A 20,140-nucleotide genomic window follows, 5' to 3' on the forward strand; every position below is an offset into this window, starting at 1 on the left:
TTGTGGAAAGTTTAAGACGTCATAGGAACACTAGTACAATGCATTGTTGAGTACTCGAGTTCCTTTAGATTCACACCAAGGACTTGTAATCGCAAGGGCTGTAATCAGGCACAGTAGGCCAGAAGAGACGGTCCTATACATTTTGCATATACCGTACCAACCTGTTTCAATGGAATTCAGACTTTCCTAAAGAGAAAAAGAACAACTAGTCAGTATTTCCATGATGTTTCTTCTCTGTTGTTTATCAGTTGATACTCTGGTTTAAGAGGAAACACGCCCACCAAATATATAAAACTACATTCAGACATTTTCTTATTTGCAAATTACTTGAATAATACAAAATGTTCTATATACAGACATCTAAATTTAAAAATTAATAAATAACAAAATAAAGTACAAATTGATCATTTGATCTACATCATACAACACAGCTCACCTAGGAGGCTAGGAATGACCAAATTACGACTTCTTGATCCCATGAGCATTGACTACTAGTAACTCCCTTCTTGTTAGAGGTTCGTAGCGTCAGATTGTCTGAATCAAATTGAACCAACAAGCACTGTATGCATGTGTCAATATAAAGATTGAAACTTGAGCTCCCATAAATCAGCTAATCAATCAACTAACACCATCTTTAGACAGCTCTCAGTCTTCGGGCATCAGCCATGCAACAGTCATGTCCGTCGTATTCAAGAGGAATGTTGGGTTACTAATTTTCTATCATCATTGTGGAATCACAAAAACCTTCTTTGATCTCAGTAAGTCTGTGTTATGCACGGAAGGAATGCAATCATCCGAACATCTATCTAGAAGGTGATTCTCAAAATTCTATTCAGAATGAACATACTATTTACTTTCCTGGTACATATTCCTTCTCAAGTAGACCGTGAAATTGACTTCAAGCGAACAGTCAGATTGGATTGAATATTCTTTGTGACCCTTTTCTGATGCCGGGTGCTTTTGAGCCAAGTAATTCCAAAATAAGCCTGGACATTACATGATTTTGGTCTTGAAGGGAGATGTTCAACTTGATACCTTATCTGAAGCTGCAAGGAGTTTCAAAACAAATAATTGAATTACAAAAGGAAGAAACGATAAAAGCACAATAGGAAGGTACGAATCAATAGTAACAGGAGTTGTCATACAGTGAAATGATCTGCTAAAGGGACACCGTTGAGGGTCATGACCTCTTCAACCACCCATCCATTGTTATTAGAGGAAGGGTATTTTTGCTGAGTACTCGTTACTTCTCCTCCATAGCTCGAAATCTGCCTGGCAAACTTGTAACAAATTTGTCTCTGGTACATATCAGATTTTACCAATTCCCATGAGGTATCACGAATACTCAAGGCAGCCCACTCGCTCCATGACCTTCCGCTCTATATAGCCTCCACTAAACAATTCCATGAAGAATTTCACCTGAGAATGCAGTAAAATATTACAATACCAAGGTCAATACTTACAGGGGTAAAAGGTCTGTGTCAAGAGAGTAACTGGATGCTCTAATAAAGCCCCCTACACTGGACATGCACATTGCAAATGAGAGAGAGGTTACAGGAATGGAGAGATGAGACGAATAAACCTCTGACATGGTGGCATCTTCCAGTCCCAGAAAAGCTCCGCTCTCTTCAGTTTGGACTCTTTTTTCTTCAGATTCTTCTTCAACTATTTGAACCTTTTGCTCGGGAGTTAACGATATTGCCTTCCATAGTGCCAAAATTGTCCTGCGTGAAGTAGCATATTTATCTTCTTCACTCAAAACCACATTGTACAAGAGCAAGACTTTTTTTTTCCCCCATAAACACTCCCGAATATACATTTAGTACATTACAAGAGGGGGGTTTGGCTGACCCCTAATACAAGAGCAAGACTGACCATCTTTAGTTTTTCGTTTTTACACACTTGAAAAAGAAATTCACCAACCACACCCCGGGTGAATTTGTCTATTAAAGAAAATCTGGACCGTGCACCTCAGAGATGCTCCAGAAATTCACCCGGAAGGAAGGGAGTTTAATAGATTTGTCTATTAAAAAAATCTGGACCGTCCACCTTAATCTGACGATGCTCCAACACCATCGCCAGTCTTCTGTCTTTGCTATATTTCCAGCCCTTCGGGAGCATCTGGGTGAATGGATTATTTCCCCAAAAGTTTGTTTAAAAGATGCAACTTTCCATGCATATCTACTCATTTTTGTACTTTTTCATAGAATTTATATGATCAAAAGTCAAAGTAAGCAGAGTCAGGTTATTAAGTACCTATTAGCCACATTGAAAGACACGAAAAGATTGGAAGTGGAACTTCAGCCTGCCTTCTTGATCATGTGTTTTGGCACCATGCCTTGCATCCATACCTCTTCCAGGACGGAGAATAATGATGATGGATGGACTACCCATAGATGCCAGAGTAGGTGGAAGCACTTGAATGTCTTCAATGTCCTCCCATAAAAAGAAAATTTTTGTTATATTTCCAAACATGTTCGTATGAAACCCCATGATTCTTGCGGACAAAAAGAGGCGACCTTGCAAAGAATCAACGGTAAATGGATAAGGCAACAGGACATAGCCTGCCATAACAAAATGGACCATAAGGTCCGTAACTAATTGCACAGAGGATGACCCACCTGCAGGACAAGCAAGGATGAACCAAGTGCAGGGTAAATGAATATGTTGAAGCATGGAAACTCCCCTCTTTTGAGAGTTTAGGAAGTCAACAAACTAGATAGTTTATTGTACAATACCTGCAATGGCAACTTGCGCTTCAGGTGACAAGTAAAGTCATTGATGAGAAATTCTTCCGGGGGAAGCCCAAACACTTTCTGGAATGCTGAATTAGTTTGCGGTGATCTTATATTTATCTACATATAATTTCGGGAATTAGTAGTAAGCACAGGAAAAGACAACTAGAGCAACAGATACAACTCCTAACCAGGAAAGCAACTCACCTTCTTACCAACCTCCTTCTCCATTTTCGCCAAGTACTCTTTAACAACATTATTACCTCTTGTATTGTTCAAGAAAATTCTCAAGTGCAACTTAGAGCGACATGCCTGAGCTAATTTTCCTTGAAGAGGGATCCATATATCCGCCAGATCAGACAAATTAGACTTTAGAAAGTTGACTTCGGCATGTCCCAGAGTTATAGCCTCATCAAAAGGTCCATCAAAATCAAATACCTCTATTTCCAAAACAGATGGAGGATCATCCATTGCATCAAATTCAAAAATTTCTGCAGGTTGAAAAGTGTTCTGTTGCAGCATCAGTGCATGAAGCATTTGTAAAAAGAATTTGGACCCAGTAAACAAGTTGTTTCACTACTGCATGAAGTTAGGTCCAATTTTAAGCTCACTGGTAGGCCTTGAGAGGACACTGATACTAGAAAGTAGAAAGTGAATATTCAAGAAAAGTGAGTTTACCATTCCATTGAGGGCCAGCTTTCTGGAATTTGATAGAGCTCGTTCTTGTTTTCCCATTGCAAGTAAAGACCACATAAGGATCTGAGAAACCAGTTGCATCAACGGCTGCTAAGCTACTTCCCTCAATCAGAGCAACAGTTAACAACCATCCATCCCTTTGCGCTTTCACTCCATGATCCGTAGTGCCTAAAGTAGTAATTTTATAACATGGATGAGTCAGCCTATACATATTCTCACAAAATAATAAATTAAAGAGAAAATTTGTACAGATTATGTTTTGGCAGAGATTGCTGCAAGTCATAGATCTGCTGAATCCTAAGCATGGGACTCGAAAGTGATCACCAAATGAATCGGATAAAGATTTCAAGGTCCATAGGTGGAATTAAAATCAAATATCATCTTTTTTTCTTTTTTGTGATTGGTAACAATATAGTGAATATACCCTCGTCTAAAGAAATAAAATTACTATCTTAGAGTTGAGCTATAATGCTGCGTAATACTGTTAAGTGAGACGCTTTTACTTATATACTGTAAGCTTGTAACATGTTCTGATGTACTGATTGAAAACCATGATATTTCCTACCAGTTAGAAGATGACATAACCACGCTCGAGTTAGTGTAAGACAAACAATGACACAACACCAAGTACGACAAGAGTTAAGAAGTTCTTAAATAGGAGGTACCTTTCTGGTTTCTGGCCTGCATGAAACGTATTATCATCCCCAAATCCCGTTCACCTTGTAGAACCAGAATCCCACACACAACCACTTCACCAATTGAATCTGGCAAGTCTAGTCCATCAAACTCAAGACCTTGGATCATGCTAGGCATGGCTAATAAGATGTGGATAAGAACATACAGACCCACGAGAATAGTGGAAACCACAGTAAAGTTCAATAAATACTGAGTAGCCAGCTTCCAGTCTGACTGTGGCTCCAGCTGCAAAGAAGCCAAGACCTGCTCTTTGTTGGATCCAAATTCTTTCATATCGACTGGTTTAACATTGTCAGACAACAGATCTTCAAACTGCTCGAAATTTCCTTTGAGACCTTGCCTAACTCCACCTTCTATCATACCTTTCATCATTGTGGTCTGAAGAAAATTCATCCGCCATGAGATAACCAACCGTGATGATTGCTCTCCTGTTGGCACTTCAGGTCCTGGTGCTATACAATAGAGCAATTCTACCTTGAAGGTGTTCCCATAGATAATATCTGGTGTACTGACACTTACTAAAACTGCAAATACATTCCCGTCAGCTTTCAAATATGTTTGCTCCTCAGTGGCTCTCACTGCCTTGACTATTTTGGTAGCAGCCTTCACGAAAGTTACCACTCTTTTCAACCTGTCCCTCCATTCTCAAATGTCCAAGGTCCCTCTTGCAGTTCTGTAGTTCCTTGCAGTTCAGCCAAAGATTTTGTGAAACTTGAATCAGGTGAAAAGAGAAGAGAGTTGAGATCAGATGGGGCAACCACATAAGATCTATCTAGAAGTACTCCTGGTAAATTGCTTGGAATTTCCCCTCCTTGGTCTCTCATTTCCAAGGTTCTTATAAATTCACCAAAACTTCCATATGAGGACTGATTGGAGGGCTGATCCTCGAAACTATTCTCATGAACTTCAGAATCGGATATTTTTGTCTCTGAGGCCGTAACACTTTTACTGGTACTGCAAGCTGTTTCTCCATTTTTAAGAAATATCTGAATGAGACGAGGAAAAATATTCGGAGATGGTTTTTCTTCCATTTCCATTGCAGAAGATGATTTTGAAGTGGCGCTGAAAGACAATCTTGAGGGGCTATTTAAAGACTGTACAGATGATGATTCACTTGTAAGGTCTTCATTACTCTCCATATGTGATGCATGGTCATCATTAGAGAACAATGTATCCCCTAGAAAAGAATTGTTTTTGGACAATGATACATCAAGAAGAACCTCACCTAAGAAAAGGAGGGAAACGAAAGTCCAATTGTCAATTTGTGTATGAAAAGCAAACCAAGCAACAAAGACAGAGAAATTCAAAATATGAAAAGCATAACTTGAATTAGAATAGATTATTGATGTGTTTGATTTTCCAAGAACTTTTCATTTGTAGGGGAAGTGCTAGAGTATCAATTAGGTTGTTACGGGAACACAATTCCCCCTTCTCTTCCCTCTCCTCTCCTTTTTATCTCTTAGGGTTAACCATCATCCCACTAGTATGAGAGCTATATTTGAAATCGGCTGCACCAATTAGGTTGCCTGACGCATGCGTACCCATTTCGGGATCAAGACCGCCGTGAAGTGTAGTTCACTTTCAGCTCTCTCTCCCTCAAACTCATTCTGCCTCCATTCCCCTCCCCTTTCTCTTCCTCTCTCTCCTCTCCTTTTTATCTCTTAGGGTTACTATGGGGCAATAGTTTGGTCCGTTATGGGGCCCATATTTTGGGCCCTATACACACTATGGTGCGGGCCTTATCTCTTGGCCCAATACTTATGTGATACATCCCTGAATATGGCTACTACAATTGCCCCCTCTTCGGGCGATGACGACGGGCGGACGGTTGGGGAGAAGTCCCATCAAACTTCCTTGTCTCTTTCTTTGAACTCTAGATATCCACATTGTCTGTCGCGGATCAGACGCCCCATGTATCTTCTTCTCCTCTCGAGGGACATCATCGTTACATAATCCTATAAGGAACATTCAAATCAATGGAGCAAGAAGTGTTGTTCACCGAGTAAACATTAATACTAGATTCACATCCATTACCATTGATAAACTTCACCAACACGTAATCATCATTAGCACCATCATACCCAAATCCACTATTCTGATGACAATCAAAGTCAAACTCCTCTCCAAATCGCACCACCTTAAACTCTCGAGTAGTCGGATTCAATAATAAAACAATATTCCTTCTATCTAAACAAACAATCCCATTACTAGTACCATTAAGCTTATTATCTGGCAGATACAGAATCAAAACTTTTTGAACTGAATTGCAGGCTATCCCCAACCAGGAACCTACACACAAATCATTACCTTTCCAGGAAGAAACATATCTCCAGGGGTAGTTCACAGCACCAAGAAAATTTATATGTGTAGTAACTTGCGGGGCACATGTATGGAACCCCAGGAGTAGATTGACATAGTCGATTGCTCGCAAAAAGGAAATTACCAAATAAATTTGGTACTGCACCCATGAGGTTGTTATTGCTCAAATCCAGCTTCTTTAGAAGTGTCATCTTATTTAAGCTTTCGGGAATTTGACCCACAAGTCTGTTACTGTTAAGATTGAGCACCGTTAGAAAAGGCAGTGCTCCAATACCTACCGGAATGGTACCTGTGAACTGGTTTCCATGTAGCCATAATAGTGACACAGAGGTCATCGAGGTAATTACGTCTATTGGACCGAATAAACCGTTCCCAATCTGATCATTTAACCATAAAATCTGCAACTGAGACTGCTTAAAACTTGCTGGAATTCCGCCAGAGAGCCTGTTATCAGCCAATTGCAAAACTGACAGAGAAGACATGGTCCCCAAGAAATCTGGTATTGCTCCAACCAGACCACAACCCGACAACGTCAAATTCAGTAACTGCGCTGAATTCTGTAATGCGGTAGGTAGCAACCATCCCTCAGTCATGTTCAATGGATTGTTCTCTAAAGACAAAATCTGTAAGACATCAATATCGAAAAATTCTCGGAATCTCCCTATGGCTGCCAACACCCACTGCTGTCATCAGTTTGAATCGAGATAAGCTTTTAGTTCACTTCTTATTATTTAATCACCAACATCAGTTGAGCTTATCCATTTCTTCTATACAAAACAGAATCCTCATTAACACTTTCACACCGCCTCTTTGTGGGCATCTCCCCATTAGAGTCATCAGAAGTAATCACACTCCAACACATTTTCACTATCCCCACTTAACTCCTCCGCAACATAACTGTCGGCCGTAAGTAACCATTTCCACCAAAAGTTAAACAGAATCCCGTCTTTCTAAATATTTCAATTCACTCCCCAAACAGAAAAATCTCATTTCATGTTTTGTGGGTACCAATCTGTATTGTGTGTACAGATTGGGTTAACTCATCCATTAAGACATGTGGACAAGCGCAACCTGAAAGTGTAAATCGTTCAAAGCTTGGCTTCCCTGCATTCTCTGTTGTTACCACTGAAGGTCGTGGAGTTGTAAGATTTCTGGCCCATGAAGATAACATTGATGGTGTGCCATCTTGTCCAGAAACAGCTTTGATACAACGTTGTTGAATGGCGTGAGATCTGCTAATACTTCCATCTTGCCTACTATCAAGAACACGTTATCTGATCAAGTAACAAATTGATTTTTCTTTGTTGTGCTGCTGGGTGTTCCGAGCTTCGAATCTCTATTGCTGGGTGCCGCGGCAGATGCAATAGTTCATGAGTTGGGGGAACGAGCTTCGAGTCTCTGGATGCACAAATGATTTTTCTTTTCCTCTACTGGAGCACTATCCACTCTCCAGCATCGTCCTAACGGGTAGCCAAAATATACATTTTCCTCTTGTCAACTAACCAAAGGTGACACCTTTTTTTCTTGTATTCTTGCGGAACGCCTGGGTATTAGCGGTAACTGCCTAGCATCTTCGCCCCATCCACTGCACCAACATATCATTCTCTCTTTACCACTAAGTTGATCGCAAACCCGTTCCCACAGACCGCGCCATTTGTTACAACACAATACCGCGAACCATCATCCCACTAGTATGAGAGCTATATTTGAAATCGGCTGCACCAATTAGGTTGCCTACGTACCCATTTCGGGATCAAGCCGCCGTAGTTCACTTCCACTCTCTCCCTCTTTCTGCCTCCATTCTCCCCCGCCCCCTTTCTCTTCCCTCTCTCTCCTCTCCTTTTTATCTCTTAGGGTTACTCATGGGGCAATAGTTTGGTCCTGGGCCCATATTTTGGGCCCTATACACACTATGGTCTGGGCCTTATCTCTTGGCCCAGTACTTATGTGATACATCCCTGAATATGGCTACTACAGTATCTGGGAAAATTTCCCACTAAAATCAACTAAAATTTCTGTAAAATGAAATACACATTGTCACACATTGCATCAAATCCAATAAGCATTGCACATTAAAGACATGCATAACTAAACTACAAAGCTTCCATCTCTTCTTTTTACCACATACTAAATTTATCAGAACATTACAAATCCTAAAATTTCAATACATTCAACTACAAATGAAAAAACAAAAATCAAGAAAATGTACTAACCACAATCTTTAGTCTTGGACTTGTTATTCTTAGGAAGCAAAGTAAACCAAGTCATACCAAGACTATTATTGTCAACATCAAAGACTTTCGAAACGGGAACTTTAAGTTGGCCTATAAAATCATCATTAAAATACTTATCTTCATCTAAAACAGTTACAAGAAGATCTTCAATTAAATCTTCAACTTTTAAACTGAAATCCTCAGACCATGTTGGGTTTAACTCCTTTTTAACTACTTTTGTTTTCCAAGTTGTACTTTAACGTACGGATCACTTGACCCGTTTAAATCCATTGCTCTTAAGTTTCTTCCTTGTATTACTCTTAACAATAACTTCATTTTTCTTTTTTTGGATTGGAAAGTCAAGTTGCTTTTTAGGAAAGTAGATTCTGTGAATATAGGATAGCTTAAAAAGGGAATGTTTTTAGATTGGAAAAAAAAAAAATTTGTGGGAAAATAGGAAATGGAGTTTTTGTAGCTTCAACTAAAAATCAAATGTGTTTGTTCTTTTCTTTGGGTTTGACTTATTTTGCTTTTTCTTTTTTGGGGTTAAGACTTAAGACTAGTTTAATGGGTTAAATTAATTTGGTGTTAAAGTGAAATGAAATGAGATAATCGTTTTCATTGTGACAAAGGCTGCAGCGTGTTAGTCAACAATGGCAATGACGTGCATAGAATTTCCTACAAACTGGTAGAGCCACTTTGTCAACTCTCCATCGATCGAAAAATTGGTCCCGAGGCCATTTTCGAGTGAAAATCAAACGTATTTTTTTATAGCGGAAATTGGTCCCGACTCCCGAGGCCATTTTCGAGTGAAAATCAAACGTATTTTTTTATCACTCTCAAGTAGGGTGTGTACGATTCGGGTCGGGTTTGGAATTAAACCGAACCGACTCTATCGGTTTATATTTTTTTGTAACTGAACCGAACTAATTTCCAGCCAAACTGAACCAATTGAGTTACGGTTTAACCAATATTAACTGACCCAAACCGATCAGTTTTCACATATTTTTAAATTAAATCAATTAACTATATATATTTTAATATATATTATATATGGCGGGTTGGTTCGGGTCGGGTTTGGAACTAAACCGACCACCAAACCAACTCTATCGGTTTTCACATGTATTTAACCGAACCAAACCGACTAATAAACGTAACTGATCCAAAACCGACCGATTCGGTCGGTCGTTCTTATCAGTTCGGGCTAATTTATGCACACCCCTACTCTTAAAGACAATTTAAATAACTCGTAAGGACAAATAGCCCGGATTTGAAATAAATATTTTTCGATTTTATCTTTTCTATTGTTTTGCTATGCCAGTGTTCATACATTATGTTGATGTATGAACAATTACCAAAATAAGTTACATTATGTTGATGTATGAACAATTACCAAAATAAGTTAACGTACTTTATACAATATATTAATGTATGAATTGAACAATGATTGTTCATACTCCAGGTATGAACAATAATTGTTTATATCTCATGTTGAGGTATGAACAATCATACTCCAATAGGTGTTTTTACTGATCATACATTATGTTAAGGTATAAATATTGATTGTTTATACCCCAGATTAAATAGGTATGAACAATGATTGTTAATAATCCAATAGGTATTCTTACTGATCATACGTTATGTTGAGGTATGAACCGTGATTGCCCAAATACGTATGAACAATGAGTGTTCATAACTCATATTAATGTATAAACAATCCAAATAAGTATGAAATGATTGTTCATACTCTAATAGGTGTTATTACTGATCGTACACTATGTTTGTGGTATGAACAATGATTATTCATAGCTTATGTTGATGTACGAACATTGATTGTTCATATCCCAAATAGGTATGAATAATCACTGTTTATACTATATACATCGAGCCGCTTCGATTGGGCTGGGCCGTTTATTATTTCGCGCCAAGGGTATACTTGACTTTTCATCTACTCGAGCCGTTTTTAATTTCGGGTCAAAGATATACTTAACATTTCATCTACCCCGTCCTTGTGAGTGATTAAACAAAAAAATGGTTATGAGAGTTACTCTTTCTTCTGATCTGTCTTGGAGAGTCATTCCCTGTTTTTTCTTTGGTAAACATATGAAAATATTCTGTTCACTTAGTTCTACAGATTCTCGGTGGAAGCTTCTTTATGGAAACTGGAAAGTTAGACTCCCTAGGACCGACTCTACCATATAGCAAAATACGCAATCGCTTGGGTCCCACAGCCCAAAAGGCAACCAATATATTCTTGCCCACAACCAACTATTGTTTTATTAGCAAAAAAAAAAAATCTCATTATTGTTTTTAATTTATTTTAGTCCATTAGATAAACAATTTTACATTGGAAACTAGAAAATCACGTTAAACCCCTTTGTTTCCCTCATGTTTTCGTTTTCTCCAACAAAAAAAACAGACACACCTCCATAACTAATTAAAGTTCTTCATCACCTTATAACAAATAATCAAATATGAAGCATTGAAACCAACACTTCAATCTTATCTCTATCATTCTTTTGCCTTATTTGGTTTTTTTTATATTGTTTTATTTGGTGTAGAATTCTGCTTCTTCTCTTTCTGTCTCTTGTGCAATTCTTTGTTTAAATTATTGAAATTTCAAGTTTGTGATAAGACTATTCAAGAAAAAAAGAAAAAAAGGTTAGGAATCAATTTTTATAATAATTGTTATCTTCTAAATTATTTGTAAAATAAACTGATGGTTTGCATTCATATGAAAGATAACAGTGAGTGGGGCACCTCCAGCTTCTTTCTCATCTCATGTGAAAGATAACTCCAACAATCTTCCCCTCCCGAACAGTGAGTGGGGCACCTCCATGCATTCCTAAATCAACGGGGAGGTTTTTACTACCATTCGGTAGCATAACAAACATCAAACTAGCTTACCTTTCGGTAAGACTTTGGTCATCATATCCGACCTGTTCTTGTCGGTATGGATCTTCTCAAAATACAAACGCTTGTCTTCGAGAACTTCTCAAATCCAATGCATGAAAACGCACGTGTATGTGTTTGGATCTAGAATGAAAACTCGGATCCTTGCTCAAATGGATGTCGCTCTGACTGTCACATAGAACTACAAATTGTTTCTGCTTTAGCCCTAATTCATCAAAGAACCTTTTCATCCATAACATCTATTTGCAACACTCAGTTGCTGCAATATACTTGGCTTCTATAGTGGAGAGGGCAACACACTTTTGCAACTTAGATTGCCAAAAAACTGCTCCCCCTGCAAAAGTAAACAGATAACCAGAGGTGGACTTCATAGAGTCAACATCACCTGCTATGTCTGCATCAGTGTCACCTTCAAGCAAGGTCTTACTTCCACCAAAACACAAACATGCTTTGGAAGTGCCCTTGAGATATCTCAATATTCACTTAACACCTTCCTAATGCTCTTTACCCGGATTTGACAGAAATCGGCTTACAACACCAATGGCGAAAGCAATATCCGGTCTTGTACGCACCATTGCATACATTAAGCTGCCCACTGTGGATGCATAAAGAATTTTTTCCATTTGACTCTGCTCATGCTCACCCTTTGGACACATATCTTTGGTCATACGGAATTGGCCACCAAGCGGACAACTGACTGGCTTCGCTTGATCCATATTGAATCTCTTCAAGACCTTCTTAATGTAGCTTTCTTGAGAAAGCCACAACTTCCCACTCTTTCTATCACGAGTAATCCGCATACCAATTATCTGTTTTGTTTGACCCAAATCCTTCATCTCAAAAGACTTACTCAAGTCTTTCTTCAGCATGGATATCTTGTTGATATTTTGGCCAACTATCAACATATCATCCACATACAACAAGAGCACTATAAAATCCCCATCTGGAAATTTCTGAACAAACACACAATGATCGGAAGCAGACTTCATGTAGCCATGCTTCACCATAAAAGAATCAAACTTTATGTACCACTGTCTCGGTACCTACTTCAACCTATACAAACTCTTTATCAGCTTGCATATTAGGTGTTCCTTGCTTTTGACCTCAAACCCCTCTTGCTGGTCCATGTAGGCATTTTTTTCAAGGTCTCCATGAAGAAAGGTTGTCTTGACATCTAGTTGCTCAATCTCTAGGTTCATACTTGCGGTCAGACCCAATACCACCTTGATAGAAGTCATCTTAACTACAGGAGAGAAAATTTCATCAAAGTCAATACCCTTCTTTTGACCGAATCCCTTCACAACTAGGTGAGCGTTGTGCCTTGGGTGGCTCATACTTGATTTTGTAGATCCACTTATTCTTAAGAATTTTTCTTCTTTTTGGTTTCTCAACTAAGTCATAAGTGTGATTCTTATGCAAAAAATCAATCTCATCATGCATGGCCTTCAACCAGTTCTCTTTGTCTATACCTTCAAGAGCATCTTGATAGCACATAGGTTCTCCACCATCAGATAGTAAAACATACGTATGTGGTGGATATCTGGTTGAAGCTAATCTCTCTCTGTCAGACCTTTTTACCCCATCTTCTTGTGGCTTAGGAGGATGCACTTCTGCTTGCTCAGGTAGTGGTTCATGCACTTCATCTGCATCTTCTATATCAATAGGTTATATCCCATCATGAGCAAAAAGATCATCATCCTGAGCTTCAAACTCATGGTTCTCTGCATTCTCAATGCCTTCTGCACGTTCCACAGTAGGAACTTCTGGTTCTAAATCAACAAGATTATTAGTGAAAACTTCTAGCTTCTCACCATCATCAAAGTTTGCTATGGTTTGGTTTTCCAAGAACACAACATCTCGACTTTGGATTACTTTCTTATTAATCGGATCATAAAGTTTGTAGCCAAACTTCTCATCCCCATAACCCAAAAAAATGCACTGCTTAGCTTTGTCATCAAGCTTGGATCTCTCATCCGTGGAAATATGAACAAATGCCCTGCACCCAAATACCCTCAAGTATCCATAATCAACATCTCTGTCTGACCATACTCTCTCTGGATAATCACTATTCAGAGGCTTCGAAGGCGATAGGTTAATCACATGTACAGCTGTGCGCATTGCTTCTACCTAGTAACTTCTAGGTAACTTAGAGTGAGACAACATGCATCTCATCCTCTCTACAATGGTAAGATTCTTCCTCTCGGCTATACCATTGTGTTACAGAGTCTTGGGAACAGTCTGCTCATGACGAATCCCATGACTCTTAGTTTGAAGAGAATACAGTTTATAAGTGCACGAACTGGCCTTTTAGTTTGAAGAGAATACAGTTTCCAATAAAGATTTGTTTCGCAAAATATCCAGAATGGTGGTGTGACTATTGTTCTATTTCAATGAAAGAACCAACAAAAAGGTATTGAAACAAATATTATTAAATAAATTACAAATATTATCATAGAGACTAAAGTAATTACATTCTATGCAGGTACAAAGTCCAATTTGAAATAGAAGATTCAACATGCAAAAAGTTGATAACAACGTTTGATGATGAGGCCGAATATTTGTTGCAACGTCTTTTGGATGAACTGTTGAAAATTGAGAAACAGGTATTAATTAGCTTTAACTCTTTAAAATTACATTTATTTACTAAATGGGTGCCAATAGACTCTTGAGTCAAGTTGGGTCTGACTAATTTACCATATTACTTATCGGTGATCAACAACGGCACGGACTCGTGACCGGTTTCTGAATCGACTTGGCACAACCGGCCTATTGTTTGACTGTTGAAGTAACAGAGTTGGAAAAAAAGATGGAGACAGGTTTTGTGGTGGTAGAAAAAGTAAGAGGAAAGTCAAGTGTAACACAAAGCTTTTCCAAGTATCCTCTGAAACTAATCATACCCAACAAGGTTTGCCACCAGTCATCTTCTCTTTAACATGGCACATTCATTCTAATTAATGTACTTTTGCTGGATGGGTTTTTAGGTGGGCTCTAATAAAACTGATGCAGTTTGGATATACAGTCTTACTTATGGTGGTGGCATTGTTTCTGTATGCCCCCTACTCTACACCCCTCCTCTTAATTTAGTTAAAAAAGGATTCTTTTTTTATTATTAAGGATTAAATGATGTTTTTTTTTATGTAGGGAGATATTATTTCTTGTGGTTTAACAGTTGGAGATGATTGCACTACAGTTTTTACAACTCAGTCTTCAACTAAGGTTCATCAATATCTTATCTTTATCTCATTTCAGCTGTGCCCATATCTGCTTTTATCTGTTTTCAATCAACTTATCTCAGTTTTATCTATTTTACAGGTTTACAAGTCTGTGGGATTCAAGTGCTCAGAACAAAACTTGGAGGTGAATCAAATGACTTGGTGATTCTTTCTTGCTTATGTTAAATGAAGGAATGAAAATGGTGTTGAGTTGTAATTTCATATCGAGTAATGGATTGCCATGATAACCTTTTGATATTCTTATATGAAATCTTTGGTATATATTTGTCATTGTTAATTAGTAGAAATGACTAACGTATAAATAAATCAAACGAGAATACAATTTGTGTTGTATAATTGGTTCATAGCAAAAGGTCATACTGAATTTTTTTGAGTAGTATTACATTTACATGATAGTGGGTAATAATAGTGGCGACTTTCTCGCCATGCAAGAGTAGCTTTAATTGGAAGCAATGCTCTTTTAGTCGTTGTTCCAGACCCAGTGACGTGTTTCTCAACTGCCAGGTATTCTCAAAAACAAGTGTTCAGATTGGCTTCCAATTCAAGCGTGGTCATTGTGGATTGGATTACTAGTGGGCGTCATGAAATTGGAGAAAGTTGGGATTTCAAACTTTATAAGAGCACCAACCACATCTTCCTAGAGGACCAGCCTTTATTTCTTGATTCGGTAACACTTCTATTTCCCTTACCTCTGTGGACCGTTAGCAACAAAACATTCAATATGCTTATAACTGGTGTTACGTACTTATATATAGTGTTTCTTGAGTAAAGCAAAACTGCTAGATTTTCTGCACCTTCTTTTTATCCTATTCTATCATATTGTGGTTCAGATGCAGTCAAAGTCTGTGTATGGTAGAAACAAAAAATGTCTGATTGAGACCATAGGGCGTATGTACTATAGAGATCCACTGGATGTGTCAGCCAATATGTTATGTGTATGGATATTTATGTGTGCTGATTAAAGTTTCTTTCCTACCATGATCAACATTTAGACATCTTTATCTCTGTTTGGTTTATTTAGAGCCTTCGAGGTCCTGTAACCATGACGACATGCATGATTTAGTAGACCATTAACTGAGGCATTAAAAATCTAAAAGATCAGAAGCCTATTGTAAGCTTTGCAGTTCATCACCTTGCTTTGCATTTCAAAAAATTTAAGTACTTGCAGATGCAATCCATAAGTTTGGTTTTACACAAACAGGTTAATAGAGTATAGGCATTTTGGAAATTCTATATTGTGTATCATGACTATCTAGCTGAGGACATGCTTCTTCAATTTGCTCCTTAAAACTGAAAATGGTTAAGCTATTAGATAAAGAATTAAAGAGTGACCTTGTACATGCACAGCCCATGGACCCAAGACTCAGCCCTTATGGGCTAATCGTCCAATTCAACCGATGGAGACCTTAACTTTGTTCTTAACTTTCTTTCTTTCTCGAACTTAAAACGTCTAACTGTACAGATACTCTGGTGTTTGCTCAGCTAATGAATAAGGTAGATATGCTTTTGATAGTATCCCACTATTTGTGAAAATCTACCATGATTTGGTTCTTTGTAAAATTCAAGACTCGTTCTTATTTTTGAGAACTAGTGGAGTTAATGAAGAAATTGCATTATTTGATAAGCAGGTGCTACTAGAGGATGGGAGCATCACCAATATTTCCGAGCGTATGCAGGGTTATCAAGTCATTGCAATGGTCATACTGCTAGGGTAGGCTTTCCTCATTACATCTTCTATACAAAATATAACAATCATATCTAAGTGTTTTATATATTTACCATAGGGAATAGCTAATCTCTCCATTTTTTTTTGTTTGTTTGTTTTTTTTGAAATGAAAATGCTGCGTCTTTTACTAAGTTTAAGATGAAGTATCAACTTTTCATGTTTGTTTCTATTTAGGCCAAAGCTGAAGGAAGTTCAAATCCAAGTTAAAGAACATGTGAAGAGAATGATGTATGAGCAGTTGTACACTCCTACATTGGGATGCAAAAAAAGAAAGAGTTTTGGACAGACCAAACCCGACATGATTGCATCTTGTAGTGCATTTGGTCCTAAGGTACTTTCTGCTAGATCTCTCTTCTTTGATGGATTCAATAAACATGTACTATATTAGTTACTTGTCAAGTTATCAAGTAGATGGGAGATGGGAGTCCATTATGAGCTGTTGATAGGATTTTTCTATGTTTTTTTCTTTTTAGTATTTTGTAGCTTGTACTATAGGTCCTATGTTACATGGACACGCCATATTTCTAAAATAATCCGTGTCGGATACGTATCGGCGTGTCCGTGTTATATCTCATCTTTTTCTTTTCAGTATATATATACACTATACTTTACCGATAAAAATATATATATATATATATACCTCTGGCGCATCATGTAGAACAGCAAGCTGATAACTTGAAGTGGCTGCCTAATGTAGGTCACATTTGAAGGGATGCCCATTCTTCCTTATTGTTTTGATCGATTCAGATCTTATCAAAATGTGTGGCTGTATTCTGCCTCACTGCCTGTAGGGGTGTACCTATTATTTACTTCCTTTGATAGTCAAGATGTAACTCCAAATTTAGCTTTTGCATTTGACACTGAAACATTAGTATCTTCTTTCATGTGATTTTTACAATTCTAAATTCAATTTGTACACTGTTATGGTTCTCAGGGAATAGGTGTTGTCGTTCGAATATCAAAGAATTACAACCGAAGTCGGTGTATAGGTTTTCGCGACCTTAGGTTGACCAAAGATGGAGCCCCCCAGGGGCATCACCATATCACTGACGTAATTCCAGAATAAGGTTTTATGTATACAAGTGAATGGAAGAATGGTGTAACCCACAGATTGTAAGTGATCTCATCATAATGGATTTTAACATATCCCATAATTTTTTTCCTAATTTCTTTTTTCCCCCCTATGTACAACAACAAATAGAAAAAGTTTTAGTATTTACATTGATATTGATCACTTTTAGGATAAATTGTCCCTGTTAGAGGTGTTATTAGAGTGTGCCAGGACAATATTGTCTTTACATGTTTCTGTTTTAGGTGTTATTAGAGTGTGTAAAGACAATATTGCCCTGTCACACTCTAATAACACCTCTAAGTCTCTAACAGTCCCTGCCATCTCTTATGCTCTGTATGTTATTTGAGAACTACAGACAACATCTTTCCCATAGACCTGCTATCAGATGTTAGACCTGCTATCAGATGTTTTATGTGTTCCCATGACAATGGAATGAAGAGATATTCATAGTCCCTCTTTTTTAAAGCATACTAGTTTTAGTAGTTTCTATAATGGGTAGAGAACTACCAGTTGGTTGTAAATTCTTAAAGCACGCTGCATCCGTGAGACAACAGACAAATCAGTAAGTTCTAAACTCTGAGTGGTTCCACTAATTGAAATAATTTTGGACCATTGTTTGCAAAACTTATGTTTAAGCCTAAAAAAAAATACGAATAGAATGTATAAATGGAAAAACTAGAGTCTTCTCCTCTGGAATGTGATTGTATGGAAACAACTTGATATTATTTCTGTCAGTAGTAGATAAAATTGCACCCGTCGAAACCTAGCACAAGAGAGGTCAAAGAGTTAGTATTCAGATTTTATTTGTTTAATTCACAGTTTGTGATTAGTTGTGAGTAACTTACTTGGGTCCACTGTAACCAGCATGCCTGTACTTCCAAAATCACACGTCCCTCCTGCCACCTTCGTCCTCTGCCAATAGCTATTGAAAGCATAGGAAGCGTGGGCATACAATGTATCAGGTTGGTAGCATGAACCACTTGGCTGAATCGACTCACAATTTGCTCCAGACCCACAAGCATAATTCATGGCTTCTTGGATGATTGGATCAGGCACAGAAGGCTTAACAACACACCAAAGGGCATAATGAGGTCCTTTATATGGAAGGGGTGGCACAGAAGGAGGAGGATAAATGACGGTGGTTGAAACACTTGGACTTGGTGTGTATCCGGATGGACTTGGAATGTATATTGGGGGGTACATATATCCCGGGTACCGGCCAGTGGACTTGGTGTGAAACTAGGCGGGCTTGGGATATAAATTGGTGAAATTTTGGGCTCATGTCCAGGTGTGCTTGGTACAGTCTCTGGTGGACCTGGAACATAGTAATCCGGAGGAGTGGGGACATACTCAGGGGTACCTGGAGTCTCTGGAGAGAAGGAAGGTGGGCTAGGTCCGTACTCTGGTGGATTTGGTGGTGGTGAGCACTCCGGTGGGCTGGGTACATCAAAAGTTGGGCTTGGAGGTGGGTTTTGGGCAGGGACGATGGGTGCAGAATAGGAGGTTGTTGGTGGGGGTGGTGGGGTTGTGTAGATCATAGGAGTTGGTATCTGTGTAGGTGGCTGTGGTATAGAGGGTGGGTTCTCGCAATATGGAGTATTTTGGGGCAAAGGAAGTGGGGCTAGTGAATCGAAAGGAGGTAGAGTGAAAGGTGAACTTACATATGGTTGTGTGTTGGTAAAATCTGTGGTTGGATCCATTTCCAAGTGTCTCCCCTTTTTAAGGTAATATGTGCTTTTAGTGATTGAGCTTCTTGAGCTAGATATATACTTGGGATGGGCAAGGGACTTAAGTGGCTTTGATACTCTTGCCTCTGCTCAGAATATATTTAGCATGTTTAAAACTGTTAGCAAGGACAAGTTTAAATTTACTGACTTGGCTAAAAATTATATATGGAAGTAGGTGAAGTTCTCAATTCATGGAGTAATGCTTCCTGACATCTGAACACATATTGCTAATCTAATAACTAAATACTTTTGCGCTTTGGTTTTAGTATGTTAAGAGAACTTGGAGTTTTTGGTCATCTCTTCTTCTCTAGAGAATATGTCATTAGGTCCGAAAGTGTTTTTCAGTACTTTCGAACTTCACCAACACTCTCTGATGACGAATGCCTCTACCATTGAGAGTGTGGTCTTATCAACCGGTATAAATAGGTGCCATGTGGAGTGATGGTTTGGTGTTGAGAGTGCTCGAATGTGAGGGAAGCGGTGTAGTACATACTCTAGATACTGATTAATAATCTTGGAATAATGAGTTTTGACATTTGTTCCTGACAACAAAATAGGATGGTTATGGGATGTAGAGGTCATTGCTTAGATTAGTTAGATACTTCTACAGAATAAAGATGCTCTAAACTCTGAAAACTAGGAGCATATGTAGTAGTCCAGTCATCTCAAAGTAAATTTAGAACTTGGTGGATGATTCGAGAAGCTTACCACATTGAGTGAAGGTTGTCATTTGTAATGGAAAGAAAAAAAGCAAATAATAGCTTCATGCGGTTTCTTCTATGCTCCATGGAGCGAACACCGGCTTTCACG

The 20,140-nt window shown here is 38.3% G+C and overlaps 1 protein-coding gene, 1 long non-coding RNA gene and 2 pseudogenes across 4 annotated transcripts; 2 read left to right on the forward strand and 2 right to left on the reverse strand.

Annotated features, from left to right (window-relative positions):
• Positions 1–285: 285 nt before the first annotated feature.
• On the reverse strand, positions 286–11,481 carry LOC147480930 (C2 and GRAM domain-containing protein At1g03370-like; annotated as a pseudogene). Its single transcript, XR_015204382.1, has 9 exons — positions 8,660–11,481; positions 4,097–5,352; positions 3,414–3,599; positions 2,943–3,226; positions 2,738–2,855; positions 2,257–2,519; positions 1,556–1,724; positions 1,146–1,419; positions 286–1,046 (listed from the first exon to the last, which is right to left on the reverse strand). The product of XR_015204382.1 is annotated as a C2 and GRAM domain-containing protein At1g03370-like (transcript).
• Positions 11,482–14,328: 2,847 nt separating this feature from the next.
• LOC147480931 (urease accessory protein D-like) lies at positions 14,329–17,495 on the forward strand (the record flags this gene model as incomplete). Its single annotated transcript, XM_086578786.1, has 8 exons — positions 14,329–14,477; positions 14,554–14,619; positions 14,714–14,788; positions 14,885–14,946; positions 15,310–15,472; positions 16,434–16,516; positions 16,706–16,862; positions 17,466–17,495. Coding segments are annotated over exons 1-8 (735 nt in total), but the record flags the coding sequence as incomplete, so codon positions are not given.
• A 65-nt stretch (positions 17,496–17,560) lies between these two features.
• On the forward strand, positions 17,561–18,736 carry LOC147480932 (uncharacterized). Its single transcript, XR_015205033.1, has 3 exons — positions 17,561–17,644; positions 18,468–18,565; positions 18,656–18,736. It is a non-coding gene; the product is annotated as an uncharacterized LOC147480932 (long non-coding RNA).
• On the reverse strand, positions 18,167–19,640 carry LOC147480933 (uncharacterized; annotated as a pseudogene). The gene is made up of 2 exons (XR_015205032.1): positions 18,449–19,640; positions 18,167–18,366 (listed from the first exon to the last, which is right to left on the reverse strand). The product of XR_015205032.1 is annotated as an uncharacterized LOC147480933 (transcript).
• Between the last annotated feature and the right edge of the window lie 500 nt (positions 19,641–20,140).

This window comes from Coptis chinensis, chromosome 8 (genome assembly GCF_015680905.1).
Source record: "Coptis chinensis isolate HL-2020 chromosome 8, ASM1568090v1, whole genome shotgun sequence".
Lineage (NCBI taxonomy): Eukaryota > Viridiplantae > Streptophyta > Magnoliopsida > Ranunculales > Ranunculaceae > Coptis > Coptis chinensis.